The sequence below is a fragment of the Orcinus orca genome, chromosome 16 (genome assembly GCF_937001465.1).
Source record: "Orcinus orca chromosome 16, mOrcOrc1.1, whole genome shotgun sequence".
In the NCBI taxonomy this organism is placed as follows: Eukaryota; Metazoa; Chordata; class Mammalia; order Artiodactyla; family Delphinidae; genus Orcinus; species Orcinus orca.
In genome coordinates this window covers 28,731,924-28,749,114 of record NC_064574.1, presented here as the reverse complement: position 1 = coordinate 28,749,114, position 17,191 = coordinate 28,731,924, and the positions used below count along the sequence as shown (strand labels likewise).

General features: G+C 50.9%; 1 protein-coding gene across 28 annotated transcripts in view; it reads left to right on the top strand.

The window, feature by feature from the left end:
• Window positions 1-14,158, top strand: part of TMEM74B (transmembrane protein 74B) — a 29,025-nt gene extending 14,867 nt beyond the window's left edge. For 8 of the 28 annotated variants that reach the window (XM_033433412.2, XM_033433406.2, XM_033433411.2 and 5 more), the window contains 3 exons: window positions 4,426-4,528; window positions 7,048-8,278; window positions 13,171-14,158. In XM_033433412.2, the coding sequence (XP_033289303.1) occupies window positions 13,212-13,910 (699 nt within the window). In that variant the 5' untranslated portion in view covers window positions 4,426-4,528; window positions 7,048-8,278; window positions 13,171-13,211 and the 3' untranslated portion in view covers window positions 13,911-14,158. Of the gene's footprint in view, window positions 1-1,940; window positions 2,035-3,717; window positions 4,135-4,425; window positions 6,295-7,047; window positions 8,279-13,170 lie in introns of those variants that run through there. The other 20 variants (XM_033433409.2, XM_033433404.2, XM_049699888.1 and 17 more) reach the window with 9 other exon arrangements.
• Window positions 14,159-17,191: the final 3,033 nt, after the last annotated feature.

Here is a 17,191-nt window from a genome sequence, read left to right as displayed (position 1 = left end):
AGACACTTGGGCAGAGTTACTTCCATCTCTTGGATGCAGCAGGTGGGCTCAGTGACCTCACTGAGCTCTGCCTCCGTGTCTGACTCCTAATCTAGGGCCCTACCCAGCCTTGAGGGCGGTCCCTCTTTTATCCTGGGCATCTTCGCCCTCATCCCCACTTTGTAAAATCCAAATAAGGTGGAAGTTTAGCAGAGAGAAGCTTCCACATTGTGAGAGCCCTTAAGCCCACCTTTCTTACCACGCAAGCTCGTGCCATCACAGCAGCCAGCTGGAGCACACGGATGGAGGACCAGTTGACTTGGGGGTCCCAACACTGCCTCTTCTTCTGTGCTATTTCCCCCCTCCCAGCAGGCCCTCGCTTCACCCCAGACAGCAAGGCTGGTAATCTGATCATTTGTCTTCTGCCTGTGCTCTTTATCTGTGTACTCATGGGTCCTGAACATGCCCTGCACCTCTGTGTCCTGTAGCAAATGCTTCCAGAGCTCCACCCACATCCCCCTGACATTCCCCTTCTCCATATGTGCCCAGGGCTTCCTACTGCAAAGTACATCTGACTCTCTGCTTAAGGAACGTGCTTGACATGTGCAGAGGACAGGCTGGACGTGCTGGCAAAAAGGAGTTGGTAGATAAATACCTCCCTTCCCTCAGCTCTCTGGTGGGACAATACTCAGTCCAGCAGGACTGAGTCCCAGTTGCCTGCAGCAGCCATGGTCTTGCCCACTGGTACATCGGAAGCCTTCCCTTCCGTTCCGTGTCGAACTTCCCCACTCCTCTGCAGTGCTTCCTGGAACCACTTCCCAGATAAACCACTTGCCCTCAAATTCTTGTCTCGGGTTTGCTTCTGGGGGCACTCAACCTATGACACATCCTATCCCTGTGTGCCCTGTACACATGAGTCCCGTGCACCTCTTCTGTGCATGAGTGTCCTGTATACGGGTATTCTAGCCCTTCTGCTCTGTACACAGGCACCCTGTGTACGTGTATCCTATACACACCTGTCCCATGCCCAGGTACCCAGTACACAACCCTATGTCCTTATGTCAAGGAAGCACAGCCTCTGACCCTGACGAGGTGGTGGAGACTCTGGAAGCAGAGTGGAACTGTGGGAAAAGTGTTTCTTGGCCACAACTAGCCTTGGGTGTGACTCTGAGGCAAGCTGCCCAGTTGATGTGAGAACCAATTCCCTCGCCAGGTGAATGAGTGGGAGATAAAACTGAATGGGGTAGGGAGAGTAGGCATGCGGCCAATCAGCCCTGGGACTTTAGGTCTATCTGAGGTTCCCAATCCATCTGGAAGTCCAGGCCCTTGGTTCTGGTTGTACTTCTACTACCCCTCAGTGTGGCTACAGAGCGATCTCCTCTCTTTGGCATTCAATTTTCCTAAATGTAAGAAAGGGGATTAGGAATTCCCTGGCGGTCCAGTGGTTAAGACTTGGCGCTTTCACTGTGGTGGCCTGGGTTCAATCCCTGGTTGGGGAACTAAGATCCTGCAAGCCTTGTGGCTCGGCCAAAAAAAAAAAAGTGGGGGGGAGTGGGGAGAATAACATTAACAGCTCAGGAAGTTTGCACATGCTTTGAAAATTATGATGGAACTCAGCATAGTGGTTATCAGCACTTAGTTGGGGTCTGGATTTGAATCCCAGAAATGTCGTAAACCGGCTGTGTGACCTTGGGCAAGTTATTAACCACTCTTGCCTCCACTTCCTCATCTTAAAATGGAGATAATCATAGCACCTGCATGACAGGTGGTACGATAATTAAGTGAGTTAATGTTTGTACAGCACTTAGAATATTGCCTGGCATTTGGAGAGGGCTACATAAGTGTTTGTCAATTAAAATAAACACACAAGTAATTCATTACTATTACTTCATCCTTGAGCCTGTTAAGAGTTATTCCCTCCTCCAGTAATACTTTTCCTTTCTCCCCCTTTCTTCCCCTAGTGAAACTTTAAGTTTGCCTGGGTTATTCTTTCATATGACCCTTTTGGACACACTGAAGGCTGTATTCAGAGTTTTCTCACCTGGAACACAGGAGGTCAGATTGGATCTGTATTTTTCAAACGTCAGCTACTCACATACCTCCTTCTCGGTTTTGCCTACCACCTCTACTTTGACTTACTTGTATTTGTCTTTAAACCGATCATATTAGATAGGAAAACTCTTCTGAGTGACAGAAAATTCCAGGTAATAATAGCTTATACAAGAGTTTATTTCTCTAACAAATAAAAGTGTGGGAAGGGCTTCCCTGGTGGCGCGGTGGTTGGGGGTCCACCTGCTGATGCAGGGGACATGGGTTCGTGCCCCGGTCCGGGAGGATCCCACATGCCGCGGAGGGGCTGGGCCCGTGAGCCATGGCCGATGAGCCTGCGCGTCCAGAGCCTGTGCTCCGCAACGGGAGAGGCCGCAGCAGTGAGAGGCCGCAGCAGTGAGAGGCCCGCGTACCGCAAAAAAAAAAAAAAAAAAAAGTGTGGGAAACTATCCCAGGCTGGTGTTTCCATGGTCATCTGGAATCTAGATTCCTTCAATTTTTTTGCTCCCCCATCCTAACATGCTTCCAGCTAATGGTCCAAGACTACTGCTCCAGCTCCAGCCATCAGGTCTGCATCCTGGCAGCAGGAATGACAAAAGGGGAGAAGGAGGGCATATCCCCTTCCTTTAAGAAAACGTAATACATTTTGCCCACACCTTCTCCTCTGATGATGAATAATGGCTCATTGCCTACTTGTTCATACATAACTGCAAGGGAGGCTGGGAAATGGAATCCTTATTCTGATTGCACTGTGCTAGCTATCGGTCAACAAGTCTATCCCAGTGGAAGAAAAGGAGAGTGTATAGTGGGGGAAACCAGCAGAATATGTTGCTCCAACTTCATATAGACGCATATATTTTTCTGTCCTCATTCTAAGCAATATTATCCATGATATCTTTAGTTTCCTGAGCTAGTTATCTATTTTTCTAAAACACATTAGAATAAAATAAATACCTAGCCATTAAAATGAATACATATACATATGGGGGTGTGTGTATACAGATACAGGATAGATGGTGGGAGACTGTTACTGCCTCCAGTGATCCATGCCTCTCAGTATTTATACACTTATGTAGACCCCTCCCCTTGACTCTGGGCTGGCCTGTGACATTCACTAAAGCAATAGAATGCAGCAGAAGTGACATTGTGACTGTTCCCTCAGCTTTAGGAAGCTCCAACAGTTTCTGCTTTTGTACTCTGGGAAAGTTGAGTGCCATAAAAACTCTGACTACCTTGAGACCACCATTGTATAAGGAAGCCCACGCTAGCCACCTGGAGAGTGTGGTAGATAATGGAAGAACCCACAGCCAGTTCCCAGCTGTTTGTATCACCCTAGCTGACACCATGTAGAGAAGAATTGAGCTGTCCCCACCAAATCCAGCCCAAACTGCAAAACTGAGCAAATAAATAATTTTCTTTTAAGCTGATAAATTTTGGGGTGCAGCCATAGATAACCAAACACATTTATCTATATAACACCAAGAAATCATGTCATGTACCATACCCTTCGGAAAATTCTGGATTAAGTGATATTCTAATGTTCTACAAGAACATTCTCTCACAGACCCACACGTCTCATAGATACATAACTGCAGTGAATTGATTGAGGACTTATCACATGCCAACATGACCACAATAACCTCCTGATGGTCTCTGCTTTCTCTCTTTTCCCCTTGCACCTGGGAGCAGACAGAGGGAGAAGGTTTGCAAAATGCAAATCTGATCACGTCATTCTCCTGCTTATCACCCACTGCAATGTCCACAAGGAGTCTTCTTAGGTTCAACTACACAGTCAGACTCAACAGATGACCACAAGCCATACTTGGCATTGACATACTCTGATGGATGGAAGACAGGAACCTCAGCTTGCTAGAATGGCACTCAATGTCAGCACCAGCACTCAACTCTCCCTCTCAGCGGGGGAGTCCTTGCTGCACGTGTACCAGAGCAGTACAGCACAGGTTCAAGGAGATGAATCCCCATCTGGTGGGTGCAGGAGTCATCGTGGCTTAAAAGCTTCATGTCCCCTGGGAGCCGATACCTTTGTACCTGCCCAGTTACAGGAGTCACCATGCTCATGAAGCCCAAAATATGATTTCCCACCAGGTATTTATAGTTCCTCTCATCCCAGATGCAATTTACCAATCAGGGGTCTTTAAGAAAAAAAAAAAACCCTTTAGTTTTTAGAACAGTTTTAGATTTACAGAAAAATTGGGAAGATAGCACAAAGAGTTCCCATATACCCATACCCAATTTCTTCTATTATTAACACCTTATATTAGTATGATAAATTTGTTATAATTAATGAACCAATATTGATCCATTATTATTAGCTAAAGTCCACACTTTGTTCAGATTTCCTTAGTATTTACCTAATGTCCTTTTTTCATATTCCAGGATCTCATCCAGGACACCACACTACATTTAGCCGTCATGCATCTTTAAGGCTCCTCTTGGCTGTGACAGTTTCTCAGACTTTCCTTGTTTCGACAGTTCTGAGGTCAGGTATTTTGTAAAATGTCCCTCAGCTGGGATTTGTGTGATGTTTATCTCCTGGTTAGACTGGGGTTATGGGTTTTGTGAGAGAGATCACAGAGGTAAAGTGCCAGTCCCATCACACCATATCAAGGATACATACTATTAACATAATTTGACTGTTGATGTTGACTTTGATCCCCTGGCTGAGGTAATCAGGTTTGTCAGTTTCTCCACTATAAAATTATCTCCACCCCTACTCCCATACTGTACTCTCTGAAAGGCACTATGCTCCGCCCACACTTAAGAATTGGGGAGTTATGCACAAATAATAGAGAATAAACTAGTGGTTACCAGTGGGGAGAGGGGAAGGATGATACAGAGGTGGAGGGGTGGGAGGTACAAACTATTGTGTGTAAGATAGGCTACAAGAATGTATTGTACAACCCGGGGGAATATAGCCAATATTTTGTAATAACTGTAAATGGAATGTAACATTTAAAAATTGTATAAAAAATCTCTACACAGGAGTCTAAAAAAAAAAAAGAATTGGGGTGTTATGTTGCTTCCTTGAGGATGGAATATTTGGAATTCAGCATCAGAGATTTCTCTTTTCCCCCCATTTTTTCATTTATCATATTTTAGGTTACAATCCAATAGTTATTTTTTTGATCAAATTTTTCTAACTTTGGCTATTAGGAGCTCTTTTAGTCAGCCCCTATGTCCTTTGACATACCCCCATCATTGTGTGTGTGCGCGTGTGGTTTGTTCCTTCCTTACTTTCTGGCACTATCAGATGCTCCAGGCTTGTCTTGTACATTTCCTGCTCCAGTCCTAGCATCAGCCATTTCTCCCTGGTTCCTTTTATTGGAGAGTGGTATTAGAAACCAAGATATGGGAACCAGGTGTGCTTGTTGCTATGCAGTGTCATGCAGCTAGGTCCTCTCAGCTGACAGAGAAAGGAAATATAGTGTATACTGAATTGTGTATATATACATTTATAGTTATCTATCACATGTATCATAAATACGTACTCATCTGCATCAATATTATGTTAAACATGAGTTCATACTGATATCTCCAATTCTAATCCATTACCACATGGATCATTCTAGGCTCCTCCTTGGGGTCATTTTTATCATAGCAATGTTGCCTAGTAACAGAGTGATATATGTTTATCTGTTTCCAAGGAAACAGAGCTAGACAGTTAACCAAAGGTCAAATTCTCACGCAGAAGAGGAAAAGTTTGTTAACTCTTTACTCACACTGGTCGATGACTCCCCACTGCTCTGGGGATAAAGAACCAGCTGCTTGGCTTACAAGGATTCTCAGTGACCTGGCTCACTGACAGTCCAGCCTCATCTCCAACGTTCCTTATCGAGCCCTTCAGGGCAACCACCCTGGTCTCCGTCAAGCCTCACACTCACCATACTCTCTTCTACCCCAGGGCCCTTGCCCATGCCAGTCCCTCTGCTGGGCCTCTCTTCCTGCTGTCTTTACCTAGTTGCCTCCTATTCATCCTTTCCATCTCGGCTCAGTCCTCACTTCTGCAGTGGAGCCAGGAGCCATCCCCATCTCCCAGACTAGGTCAGCACCTTGCTGAAAGCTTGAACAGCACTATGTACCTTTGCTCTGTGGCAGTGTTACATTTACTTATCCTTTTCTCCCACTGGAATACAAACTTCTAGAGGGTAGGGATGAAGTCTACCTAATTAATCAGTATATAATAGGAGCTCAATAAATATTTGCTCATTTTCTCCATTCTTTATTCAGTAAATATTTATCAAGGGCCTCCTATGTGTTGGCTCCTTTTCTAGTGTCTGGGGATACAGGAGGGAGGGAAACAGGCAAAGCTTCTGCCTCTTGACACATATTTTAGTGGTCATGACAATGAAGAAAGAAATAAGCAACTGTCAGGAGTTGATAAATGCTATGGAGAAAAATTCAGAGTTAAGGAGTAAAGGGTGCTGGGGCACTGCTAGTTTTAAAAGGATGATGTAGGAAGGTGTCTCTGAGAAGGTGACATTTGAGCAAAGACGTGAAGGAAGTGAGGGCGAGCTCTGGGGGTCTCAGGAAGAAGAGTGTCCCAGGCAGAAGGAACAGCAAAGGCAAAGGCTCTGAGGCAGGGCTGAGGGAGGGAACTGTGCACGCTTTACAGGGAGTATCTCATCTAATCCCTCTAACCCTTACTAAGTCCATTAAACAGATGAGGAAACTGAGCTCTGAGAGGGGACAAGGCCACACACCCATGAATGGTGGAGCTGGGATTCTCTCGGGAGTCTGGTGCCACAGCCAGCTCCTTTTGAGGTCCCTGACAATAGGCTTCTGGAAGGCAGGAAGAGACTGAAGCCCTCCCATCCCCGGAGGTCCTGCCCAGGTCTCTGTCACACTGGCCTCAAAGGCCTGGGCACCTGGCCTCCAGGGTGGCCTCCACTGTCCTGCTTGTCAAGGATAGCACAGGCCTTTGGAGCAGGACATGTCAGGTTTTCACATGAGGTGGCTGAGGAGCCAGGACAGGGCATCCCTATCTGCCTGTCCTTCCAGATGGCTGACCTCTGCTGACCCTTCCAAAGCTCCTGGAGTCTGCATTTTCATGATTCCATTGGCAGAGGTGAACACTGAGGCTCAGAGAGGCGGGAGGACTTACCAGAGGCCACGAGAGTGAGCTGGCCACGGAGACTTCCGGAAACCCCATGATCTTCACACGGACCTCCTCTCTGGGCTTCACCTGGGCCCCCAAAGAGGGAGAGTCTCCTTAGCTTTTGTGCTCTAGGCATCTCACTGATTCACCTTAATCTGAGCCCTTTAACAGAGAGAAATAGTGGAATCTGCCCTACTCACCACCTGCTCACCCAAACCCACCGCTGGGCTCTGGGGGGATCAGACAGGGGCCCTGTTCTCCAGGAGATGCCAGTCTGATGAGGGATGCTGGCACTCACTGAAAATCACAACTCTCAGAAATAAGGACAATAACGCAGGCAAAGAGCACAGCTGTAGGGGCCCCTGGGGCGAGGGAGTGTGTGGGGCAGCGAGCTAGGCTTCCCAGGGGAGGGGGCACTACAGCTGGGCCTTGGAGGAAGAAGGTGTGTGTGGCCATTGGTAATCCTCCAAGATAACACCCGTCTTGGGCTGTGTACCTCAGTGTCCCACAAAAAAAGAAGAGCAGGGGAAAAGGAGGAGTGCGCGCGCGCGCGCGCGCGTGTGTGTTTGGGGGTGAGGGGTGGTCTTCAGAGGCTTCTTTTCAGCCTTCAGGTGGCGCCCTTGAGCCACGGAGCCACAAACGCCAGAGAAGACTATCCCGACCTAAGGACCTCGGAGAGGACCCTGGGTCCTACCTGAGGGCTGTGTGTGTATGAGGGGGTGAGGAGCGGAGGAAGAGTGGGGGCTTGGCGCAGTAGAGGCTCCCCAGCCGAGGGGCGAGGCCGGCGGCCGAGGGAGGGGTCTCTTTCAGCACTCACCCCCGCGCCTCGCCGCTGCGCCCAGGCACCACGAGATGAAGGCTCCAGTTCCCTAAGCCCAGGTGCTGGCGAAACAGATCTGCCCCAAGGGGTGGGGAGGGCAGGAGGATGGATCCGTGTCCCCTCACTCTCACCCTAGTCCGTTACCCTCCTCCCAGTGCCTCCCCGCGCTAACTCTCCCGGCGCCCTCGCCGGCCGCGGGCGGAGCCCGATCCGCTGCGCTCGGCGATCCCCGGCTCCCGCCCCTTCCCCGTCCTCCTCCCCGGAGCCCTCAGAGGCCGTGGCCGCCTCGGTACAGCCCCGCGCGGAGCGAGCAGGTAAGTGCGCCGCGGCAGCGTCTCCGGGCCGGGCCCGGCCGGGAAGGGGGCGGGAGCCGGGGAGGGCGAGGAGGAGGCGGCGGCCGGGCCCGCTTACTCCCGGGCTGCGCCGCAGCACAGACACCGGCGGGCGGGCACCGGCTGCGGGGAGGCGCACTGGGAGGACGCGCCCTCGCCGTTGCCCGGCGCCCTCGCCTCCCGCGTGGGGAGGCAGTGAGGGAGGCCCGGCACAGGTACGCACGCGAAAAGGGGACTGCGAGGGGCGGCGGGAGACCGAGGGCCCGAGGCGGGGAGGGGCGGCCAAGGAGAGCTAGCCTGACCTCGCGGCCCGGCCGAAGGACACGAGGCGAGGGGACCCGGGCGCACGCCTGTCCTCGCAGATCCTGGCCTTCGTGGGTCGCCTGGCCGCCTGGCTACCGGCGCCGCTCTTCCCGGTCCGGCCTGGCCCGGCCCAGTGGCGTTTGTGGTCAAGGGCAGGAGCAGGGGGTGTGAGCTGCGGGCTGGCGGGCGCGCGGGTGCGGCGGGCAGTCGGGGTGCTGGGGCTTTCTGCGCGGAACTTGGGGTATAACAGCGTGGACATATCTGAGAGCCCGAGGCTTTGTGTACAACTCGTGCGTGTGTCTATCGATTGGGTTTTGTGAAGCTTACCCACTCCCGCTGTGCGTCTGTCTCCCCGCGTGTTAGTGCACACCAGTGGGTGGGGTGCTGGGCCTGGGGGGATCTTGGTGGGTCTTAGCAGTCCTGAGGGTAGTAAACTCTGTGTGTGTGTGTGTGTGTGTGTGTGTGTGTGTGTGTAACCAGCTCTGTCCCTTGCTGGGGTGTGGGTACCAATGTGGTCTATGGATCTGTGGCTCACACTGCGTGGCTTCCCATGTCTGTGAATGTTGCATGTGGAAAAGGCCCCTGTGGGTATGAGTGTGGAACTGGGGTGTGCTTTTCAGGTCCTGTTGGACTGCATATGAAACTGGAGTGTTACTGGTACAGTTGTGGAGTGTGAGCAGTGGACACCAGCATCATTGTCAGCTTGTCTGTTTCTGCTTATGTTTTGGATAATTTACTGGGCATGTCCTTGTAAGTGGTGGGCATCTCTGAACCTGTGTGTCAGATACATAGCAACTCTAGGTAAGAGGGAACCTCCTTTTCCTCCACCCTCTTCCTAACTCTGCTGGCATCCTAAGGAAAAAGTTTTGGGTTCCTGCCAAGTGAAAGAGCCCTGCTCCAAGAATTTGGGTGTCCTGAGTTTTTTCTGGGATATGGAAGCATCAATGTGTTGGTCTGGGAAGGGGGTTCCTGGGCCACTCCAGGGGCTGAGTTCTGTGGAGGATGCTTAAGACATGGGTGGGGGACCACATCTGGACACCAACTGGGCAGGAGTGGTCACTGCCAGTCCCTGTTACTGGCTGGGCACTCAGGAAAATGCTTTTGGTGCCAAAAGTAAAAAAAGCCAATGAACACACCTCTCCTCTTGGTTTACTGGAAAGTGGGAGCAGTCTGGGCAGAGCCTGGTCCTCCTGAGTAGGCACTCCCCACCCTGTGTGTGGGAAGGATTGTCTGCCTGGGCAGGTTGCCAAACCATTCCTGAGGGCTGGCTGTGTTCCAAGCCCTGTGCAGGGGGCTGCAGACCCAGACATATCCCTGCCCTCAAGCTGCTCGTGGTTGATGTTAAACTGTGGGATAAAGTAGAGAATCTACAAATGAGGCCTGAAAGACCAGGGAAGGAGGGCGGAATGATGCCACTGGTACAAGAGTGTGTGGGTTTGCAGGCTTTTAAGTGATAACAATTCTTGGGGAACCTGCTTTCAACTCCTGGCCCCCACATGCATGCCATGGGATCTTGGCCACATTTTGTAAAATGGAGATAGTAATAACTGCTCGTGGGGCTCGTGGGGGTTCTACACAATACTCCTGAGCGAAGTGCCCGCAGTAGGGCCCAGCAGGGAGTGTAGGTGCTCAGTAAACATTTATTAAATTGGAACTCAGGAAAAAGGGACATGGTCAGAGAGATGGGTTGTAAGTGGAAACAGGCTTTGTACTCACATGAAAGGCTCTGTGTGTGCTAAGAGGAGGTGTCTGATGCAGGCCCATGTTGGAAGGAAGATCAGAAAGATCGAGCCTTCCTGCCCTGAGGCTCTTTAAATTTCATTCATTCCATTCATTTTCACTTCATTCATTTGCTTATAGCCTCTCTCTCTCTCTCTCTCTCTCTCTCTCTCTCTCTCTCTGTCTCTCTCTCTCTCTCTCTCTCTCACACACACACACACACACACACACACACACACACTGAAGCACAGAGAACTGGAGAATAAATTCAGGCACACGAATGCAGAGAAAGGTCTAGAATCCTGTGTACGTGTGTGTAGACACACTAGGGCATACGAGCCACTCTGCACCTGGGGGTCTCTGTGCAGTGTGGGGACTTGGGTCTGTGGTGTATGTACCCACAGTACATCAGTGTGCAGGGGGAATGGGGTAGTTCTGCTGTGGGATCAGGAGTTCTACATGCCAGTTGGGGCCTGTCGGGGGAGCACCAGATCTGCCTGAGGGAGGACTCCATCATCAGCTCCAGCTGAGTGTGGCTGTGAGGGAATGGGGGCTAGGGTGGTGAGATTCTTTCCTTTTGCAAGAGAAGCCAGGCATCCAAGGTTTGAAGTGTAAAATGTTCACTGCAGCACTATTTACAATAGCCAGGACATGGGACCAACCTAAATGTCCATTGACAGATGAATGGATAAAGATGTGGCACATATATACAATGGAATATTACTCAGCCATAAAAAGAAATGAAATTGAGTTACTTGTAGTGAGGTGCATGGACCTAGAGTCTGTCATACAGAGTGAAGTGAATCAGAAATACTGTATGCTAACGCATATATATGGAATCTAAAAAAAGAAAAAGGGTGGTGGGCTTTCCTGGTGGCGCAGTGGTTAAGAATCCGCCTGCCAATGCAGGGGACACGGGTTCGAGCCCTGGTCCAGGAAGATCCCACATGCCGCGGAGCAACTAAGCCCGTGCGCCACAACTACTGAGCCTGTACTCTAGAGCTCGTGCTCTGCAACAAGAGACACCACCGCAATGAGCAGCCCGCGCACCACAACAAAGAGTAGCCCCTGCTCACTGCAACTAGAGAAAGCCCACACACAGCAGTGAAGTCTCGACGCAGCCAAAAATAAATTTATAAAAAAAAGGGGGGGTACTGATGAACCTAGTTGCAGGGCAGGAATAAAGAGGTAGACATAGAGAATGGACTTGAGGACATGGGGTGGGAGGGCGAAGCTGGGGCGAAGTGAGAGTAGCATCGACACATATACACTAAATGTAAAATAGTTGGCTGGTGGGAAGCAGCAGCATAGCACAGGGAGATGAGTTCGGTGCTTTGCGATGACCTAGAGGGGTAGCATAGGGAGGATGGGAGGGAGGCTTAAGACGGAGGGGATGTGGGGCATGGGTAGGCATATGGCTGATTCGCTTTGTTGTGCAACAGAAACTAACACAGTATAGTAAAGCAATTATACTCCAATAAAGATCTATTTAAAAAAATAAATTAAAAAATAAAGTGTAAAATCTTTTGCTTTTTATATATTGGCAACTGCTTCACCAAAAACCAGATGAACAGACCAGAAACAAAAAAAAGCAAAACTTCTATGAGCCAAATATGGCCCATGGGCTGTAAGCTGGTATCCTTTGGCACATGTGCTGTCTGTCTGTGTGGGTGTGTATTCAGGTACTTGGGTAGGGTGTCTCCTCTTTGAGCAAAGTGTACCCCCTTACCCGCTCCTCTCCCAGCTCCCCTTCTGTGGTCTGCATCCAGGTCCTCCCATCTTCTATTTACATAAAGGCATTTGGCCTTGACCTCAGTCATGGCTCTCACATATGCTCCTTTCTCTTTGCCCTCTCAGCTTCCATGTCTCCCCTGACCACAATGGGTTCCTCCCTGGACCCCTGGCCTCCACTCTCCTCCTTCCCCATCCTGTCTGTCCTCCATGCAGCAGCCAGAGAGAGCTTTCCAAAACCTAGGCGATGTTAGCCCTCCCATCCCCAACGCCTCGCCTCCCTGGCTCCTTGGCCTGGTTTTCAGAGTCCCTAGCGAGCTGGTCCCAGCTGACCTCAAGGCACCCCTTCTCCCTCTCCAGAATGCCCTTGTCCCCTCTCAGTGCTGGGGGATTTCCCACTCATCCTCCGAGGTTTGGCTCAAATGCCACCAACTCCTAGAAGCTTCCCTAACTTTCTCCTTTTGTTCTTACGACCACCTTCATCTCTACCCCTTCCTCTGCCCCCAGTCATTCTCACTTCATCACAACAGTGTCCATTAATTGAACTGGCAGGGGCCTTAAATGCCTTATTTTATGAAATCCTCACATCATCCCTATGAGGGAGACATTTGGCTTATTCACATTTAACAGATGAGAAAATTGAGTCTGGAAAGGTCACCTCACTTGCCAAAGCTCAAGTGGTGACGCTGGGATTAGAACCTATCTACTGTATTTAAATTCCCTCCACCATAATAGCTCATTGCTGATACTTACTGAGTCCTTACTGTTCTGAGCACTTTATATGGATTAACTCAATCCCTATATCAGCCCTGTTAAATACGGAGTGGTAGTATTACTGTCATTTAGTATAGAGGGAAACAGGCCCAGAGACGATACGGGAATTGCCCAAAGCCACATGCCCGCCAGTGGTGAAGCAGGATCCTAGCGCGGATTGGGTCTCACTGCTCTGTCATTATCTTATCCCCTGCCTCCCCCTCTGGCTGGCGGGCTCCCCCTCCTCCCCGGTGGAAACTCGGCCTGACTCACCTTCACATCTCTCGGGACCTTCTGTGATGTCTGGCAGCAGCAGGCTCTCAGTAGAGGTTCGCTAAATTCCACTGACTTTCTGTTTTCTCTTCTAGCTGCCCAGCGGCCAAGGGATGAGCTGGGGCCCGCCTTCCCAATGGCATCTCCCCCTGGTCTGGAACTGAAGACACTGAGCAATGGTCCCCAGGCCCCAAGGAGACCAGCTCCTCTGGGTCCAGCGGCCCCACGCAGGGAGGGTGTGGAGAATGCCTGCTTCTTTTCGGAGGAGCACGAGACTCATTTCCAGAACCCTAGGGATGCCAGACTGGGCAGCTCCCCCAGCCCCCCTGAGGGCGTCCCCTCATGGCCCCGATCCCAGAGGGACGACCTGTCCCTGCGTTCAGAAGAGGGGCCAGGCCTGGAGCCTGTGAGCCGCCCGGTGGATTACGGCTTCATTTCCGCTCTGGTTTTCCTGGTGAGCGGGATCCTCCTGGTGGTGACTGCGTACACCATCCCCCGAGAGGCCCGTGTCAACCCGGACACAGTGTCAGCACGGGAGATGGAACGACTAGAAATGTACTATGCGCGCCTGGGCTCACACCTGGACAAGTGCATCATTGCAGGCCTGGGGCTGCTCACAGTGGGCGGCATGCTCTTGTCCGTGCTGCTGATGGTCTCCCTGTGCAAGGGAGAGCTGTACCGCCGGCCGAACTTCGTCCCTGGCAGGGGCTCCAGGAAGACCTACGGCTCCATTAACCTGCGCATGAGACAGCTCAGTGGGGATGGGAGCCAGGCCCTGGTGGAGAACGAAGTCGTCCAGGTCTCGGAGACCAGCCGCACCCTCCAGGGGTCTTAAGTAAGAGCCCACCCTATCTGGCTGCTTCAGCTTCAGGGCTACAAGGCCTCCGAGTCTGGGGTTTCGGACTGAGCTCCACATAGGGCCCCGTGGAAGGAGTCCTGGGTGCTGGAGGGGGAGCTTGGGGCCTGGCCCAGGCTTCGCTTGGGAGAGCTGCCCCCGATCTGTTTTGTAGCTTGAGGTTTTGCATAAGGTTTTGTTTGAAGGATGGCTTCTGCTGCTAAAAATACAGAAGTTTGGAAACTGCTGCCCTTGGAGGATGAGTTTCTTGGCCTGCCCGAGGGTCGAGAGCTGTCTGAAAGGCTGCCCATCCTGTTCCCCATGCCTTGGGGAATTCCGGGTTCTCTGCTGTCCTCATCAGCCATGGATGGGTGTTGGGCAAACTTGGCTTTGAGCCCTGACTGTCTAAGGTGGGAGGTGGCTTCATGATGAGGGGAGAAGTCAGCCCTGGGACGACCTCCCCACTCCAGGCCTCAGTCCCCCTGACTGTGAGGTGAGAGGGATGGCCCCTCCAGTTCTGCCCTAGGAATTCCTATATGGAATGGGAGCCCAGTTTCTGCATCTGGCCGTTCCTTCAGGGGACGAGAGTGTCTGGCAGGTGCTGACCATTCTCTGTGCCATTTTCTGACCCAGTGTTGGTGGCCACCACTGTCACACAGCCAGCATCTCACTGGGTCCTGTTAAAGGACCCCCTAAATCCTCAGGTTAGACTGGGCTAAATCCAGAGTTTGCTACAGCCTGGTCTTGGTCTTGGGATTGAATTACCTGCTGTGACGAGATCTTAGCACACATTTTACAAAGTCACGTGCACAGTTTTCACTAACTCCCTGGACAAGGGCGGGGGGATCTTTTAAACAGGAAAGGGTAGGGGCTTTGTTGTATTTCTGTGGACACAGTGTGGGCCTTCATTACCTCCCCTTCCTCAATAATATGTCTCTTAGGCCTGACCTTATTCTGGTAATGGAAAAAAAATTTTTTTTTAATGCTGAATTTGTAACTTCCTTCCCCAACTCCCATAGCTGTAAAGTGCAGCCCCAATTTATTGGGGGAGAAATCAGGCACATTCTGGTGGCCTGAAAATTCTAGCCACATTGATCACATTTGTTCTGTTTCTCTTGTCGAGTGTTTCCAGGCTCTGTCCAGATTCTCTTTAAACTACTGACAAAGAGGGCTTCCCTGGTAGCGCAGTGGTTGAGAGTCCGCCTGCCGATGCAGGGGACACGGGTTCGTGCCCCGGTCCGGGAAGATCCCACATGCCGCGGAGCGGCTGGGCCCGTGAGCCATGGCCGCTGAGCCTGCGCGTCCGGAGCCTGTGCTCTGCAACGGGAGAGGCCACAACAGTGAGAGGCCCGTGTACCGTAAAAAAAAAAACAACTACTGACAAAGAAAGGAAGTGGGCCCTAGCGGGCAAGGAGATAAAGGTGTTTGAGGACTGGGGGAGGGCATCGTCCATTCTGAAAGGCCCTAGAGGGCTTTGAGAGTACGTGCCTTCTAGGCCACTGGTGTGAAGACTCTAAAGGGGTCATTTCTGTGAGCCTCCGACCCATGCAGGTCCTACATACTCCATCTCAGTTGGCCATGTGGGACATTGATCCTAACTGACTCTTCAGGGTGGGAGGATAGGGTGGGCATGGGGTCTGTAGGCTAGAGCAGCCCTGATTATCCGTAACCTGAGCCTTCAGTCCGGTGAGTTGAACATCTGGGCAGTGTAACATCATAGCTTCTATGACGGATCAAATATCTGCTCCTGCTGGCAGGTTTTGCCTGGAGTAGGGGGCTGGGGGAAGGCTGGAGGGGACAAAGCCTATTCAGCTTGGCCTGTCAGTTTCTGTTCCTGGTGTTTAAGAGGTGTGGTTTGAAAAGGACAAAGCCTCAAGACGGTGAAAGACTCACAAGTCAAGGCTCCAAGCGAGGAGTGGAGGCAGAAAGTGGCATGAGCCATTCTAGGTAGTAGAATTGAACATCCCAAATGATGGGCCTTTCATATCCATAATGATAATAATAAAAATATCAATCCAAGCCATTGGATTATTGTGAGATATTGTCAGTTTAAATGCCATGGATTGTTTTCAGGGGCTAAATCTGTTAGAAGATTAAATCTAGATTAAACCAGGAATCCCAGGTTTTCTCTAAGTCAGAGAAGCCAGCTTTGCATCCTAATACAGAAACTCCTTTAGGAAATGTATAAAATGGAGGGAGGCAGTCATTACTTGGTCAATGTGTTAAGAAAACTTGAGCGATGCCGAAAACACTTCCCCAAGATTGCAGCTGAGACCTCCCAGCCAGTGGATCAGAAACAGGGTCAGGAGGGAGCACGGCGTAGGGTGCCGAGAGCTTTCTTTGCAGGTTTTTTGGGGGTAGGTGTGAAGTGGTCCGAGGGACCCTGTGGTAGCTGAATTGTGCCTCATCTGCAGGAACTCCCTCTCCCACCCGACAGTCTACTAGGGTCGCCGAACCTTGCTTTTCCTGGTGTATGAGAACAGATAACTGATTTTGGAGCTGGTAGAACCTGGGTTTGAGTCCAGGGTCTGCCATTTATTGGCTGTGTGGCCTTGGGCAAGGTGCTCTGTCTCTCTGAGTATCCTGAGTATTGTTTTCTTTGTGAAGTGGGAGGAATGAAACTTCGGCCTCAGCCTCCTTGCGGGGAGAGGGGGGTTGGTGAAAATCATAGAGAAGTTAGAGGCCTGAGTGTATGAGGTCCAGTTACCATGATGACGCTTCTTCCCCGCCCCAGTTGGAGATAACTGGATTAGGCCTAAAACCTCAGGGTCAACCCTTCTGACTTCTCTCGAGCCTCCCATTCTACCCATCAGAAGATCTTGTTGGTTCCGCCTTTGGAATCTAACCCCTGCCCGCCCCTCAGCCATAACCACCTGGTTCAGGTTGCTCATTAGTGTCCTAATTCCTCTACTCTGCCCCAGTTCATGTTCCACTTGGCAGCCAGGCAGATCCTATTCAAAGGTTAATTCGGTCAGGCAGCTCCTCTGCTCGAAACTGTCCTATGGCTCCCTCTCATTCCAGGCAAAAGCCACCTTTCTCACCAGTCAAGGGTAGATTTACCATCCAGGCCCCTCACTTGCCCAGGCTCCTTCCAAGGCCCTGAGTCAAACTTTTATTTGTAATTTTGATATTTTAAAAAAGGACAGCACCTTAAATTGCATAAGCTTCAGGTCCGTCCCTCACAGTGGCCTATAAAAGGCCTACACAATCTGGGCCCTGTGCCTCTCTGAACTTATCCCCCACCCTAGCCTCTGCTCACTCCATGGCAGCCATGCTTGCCT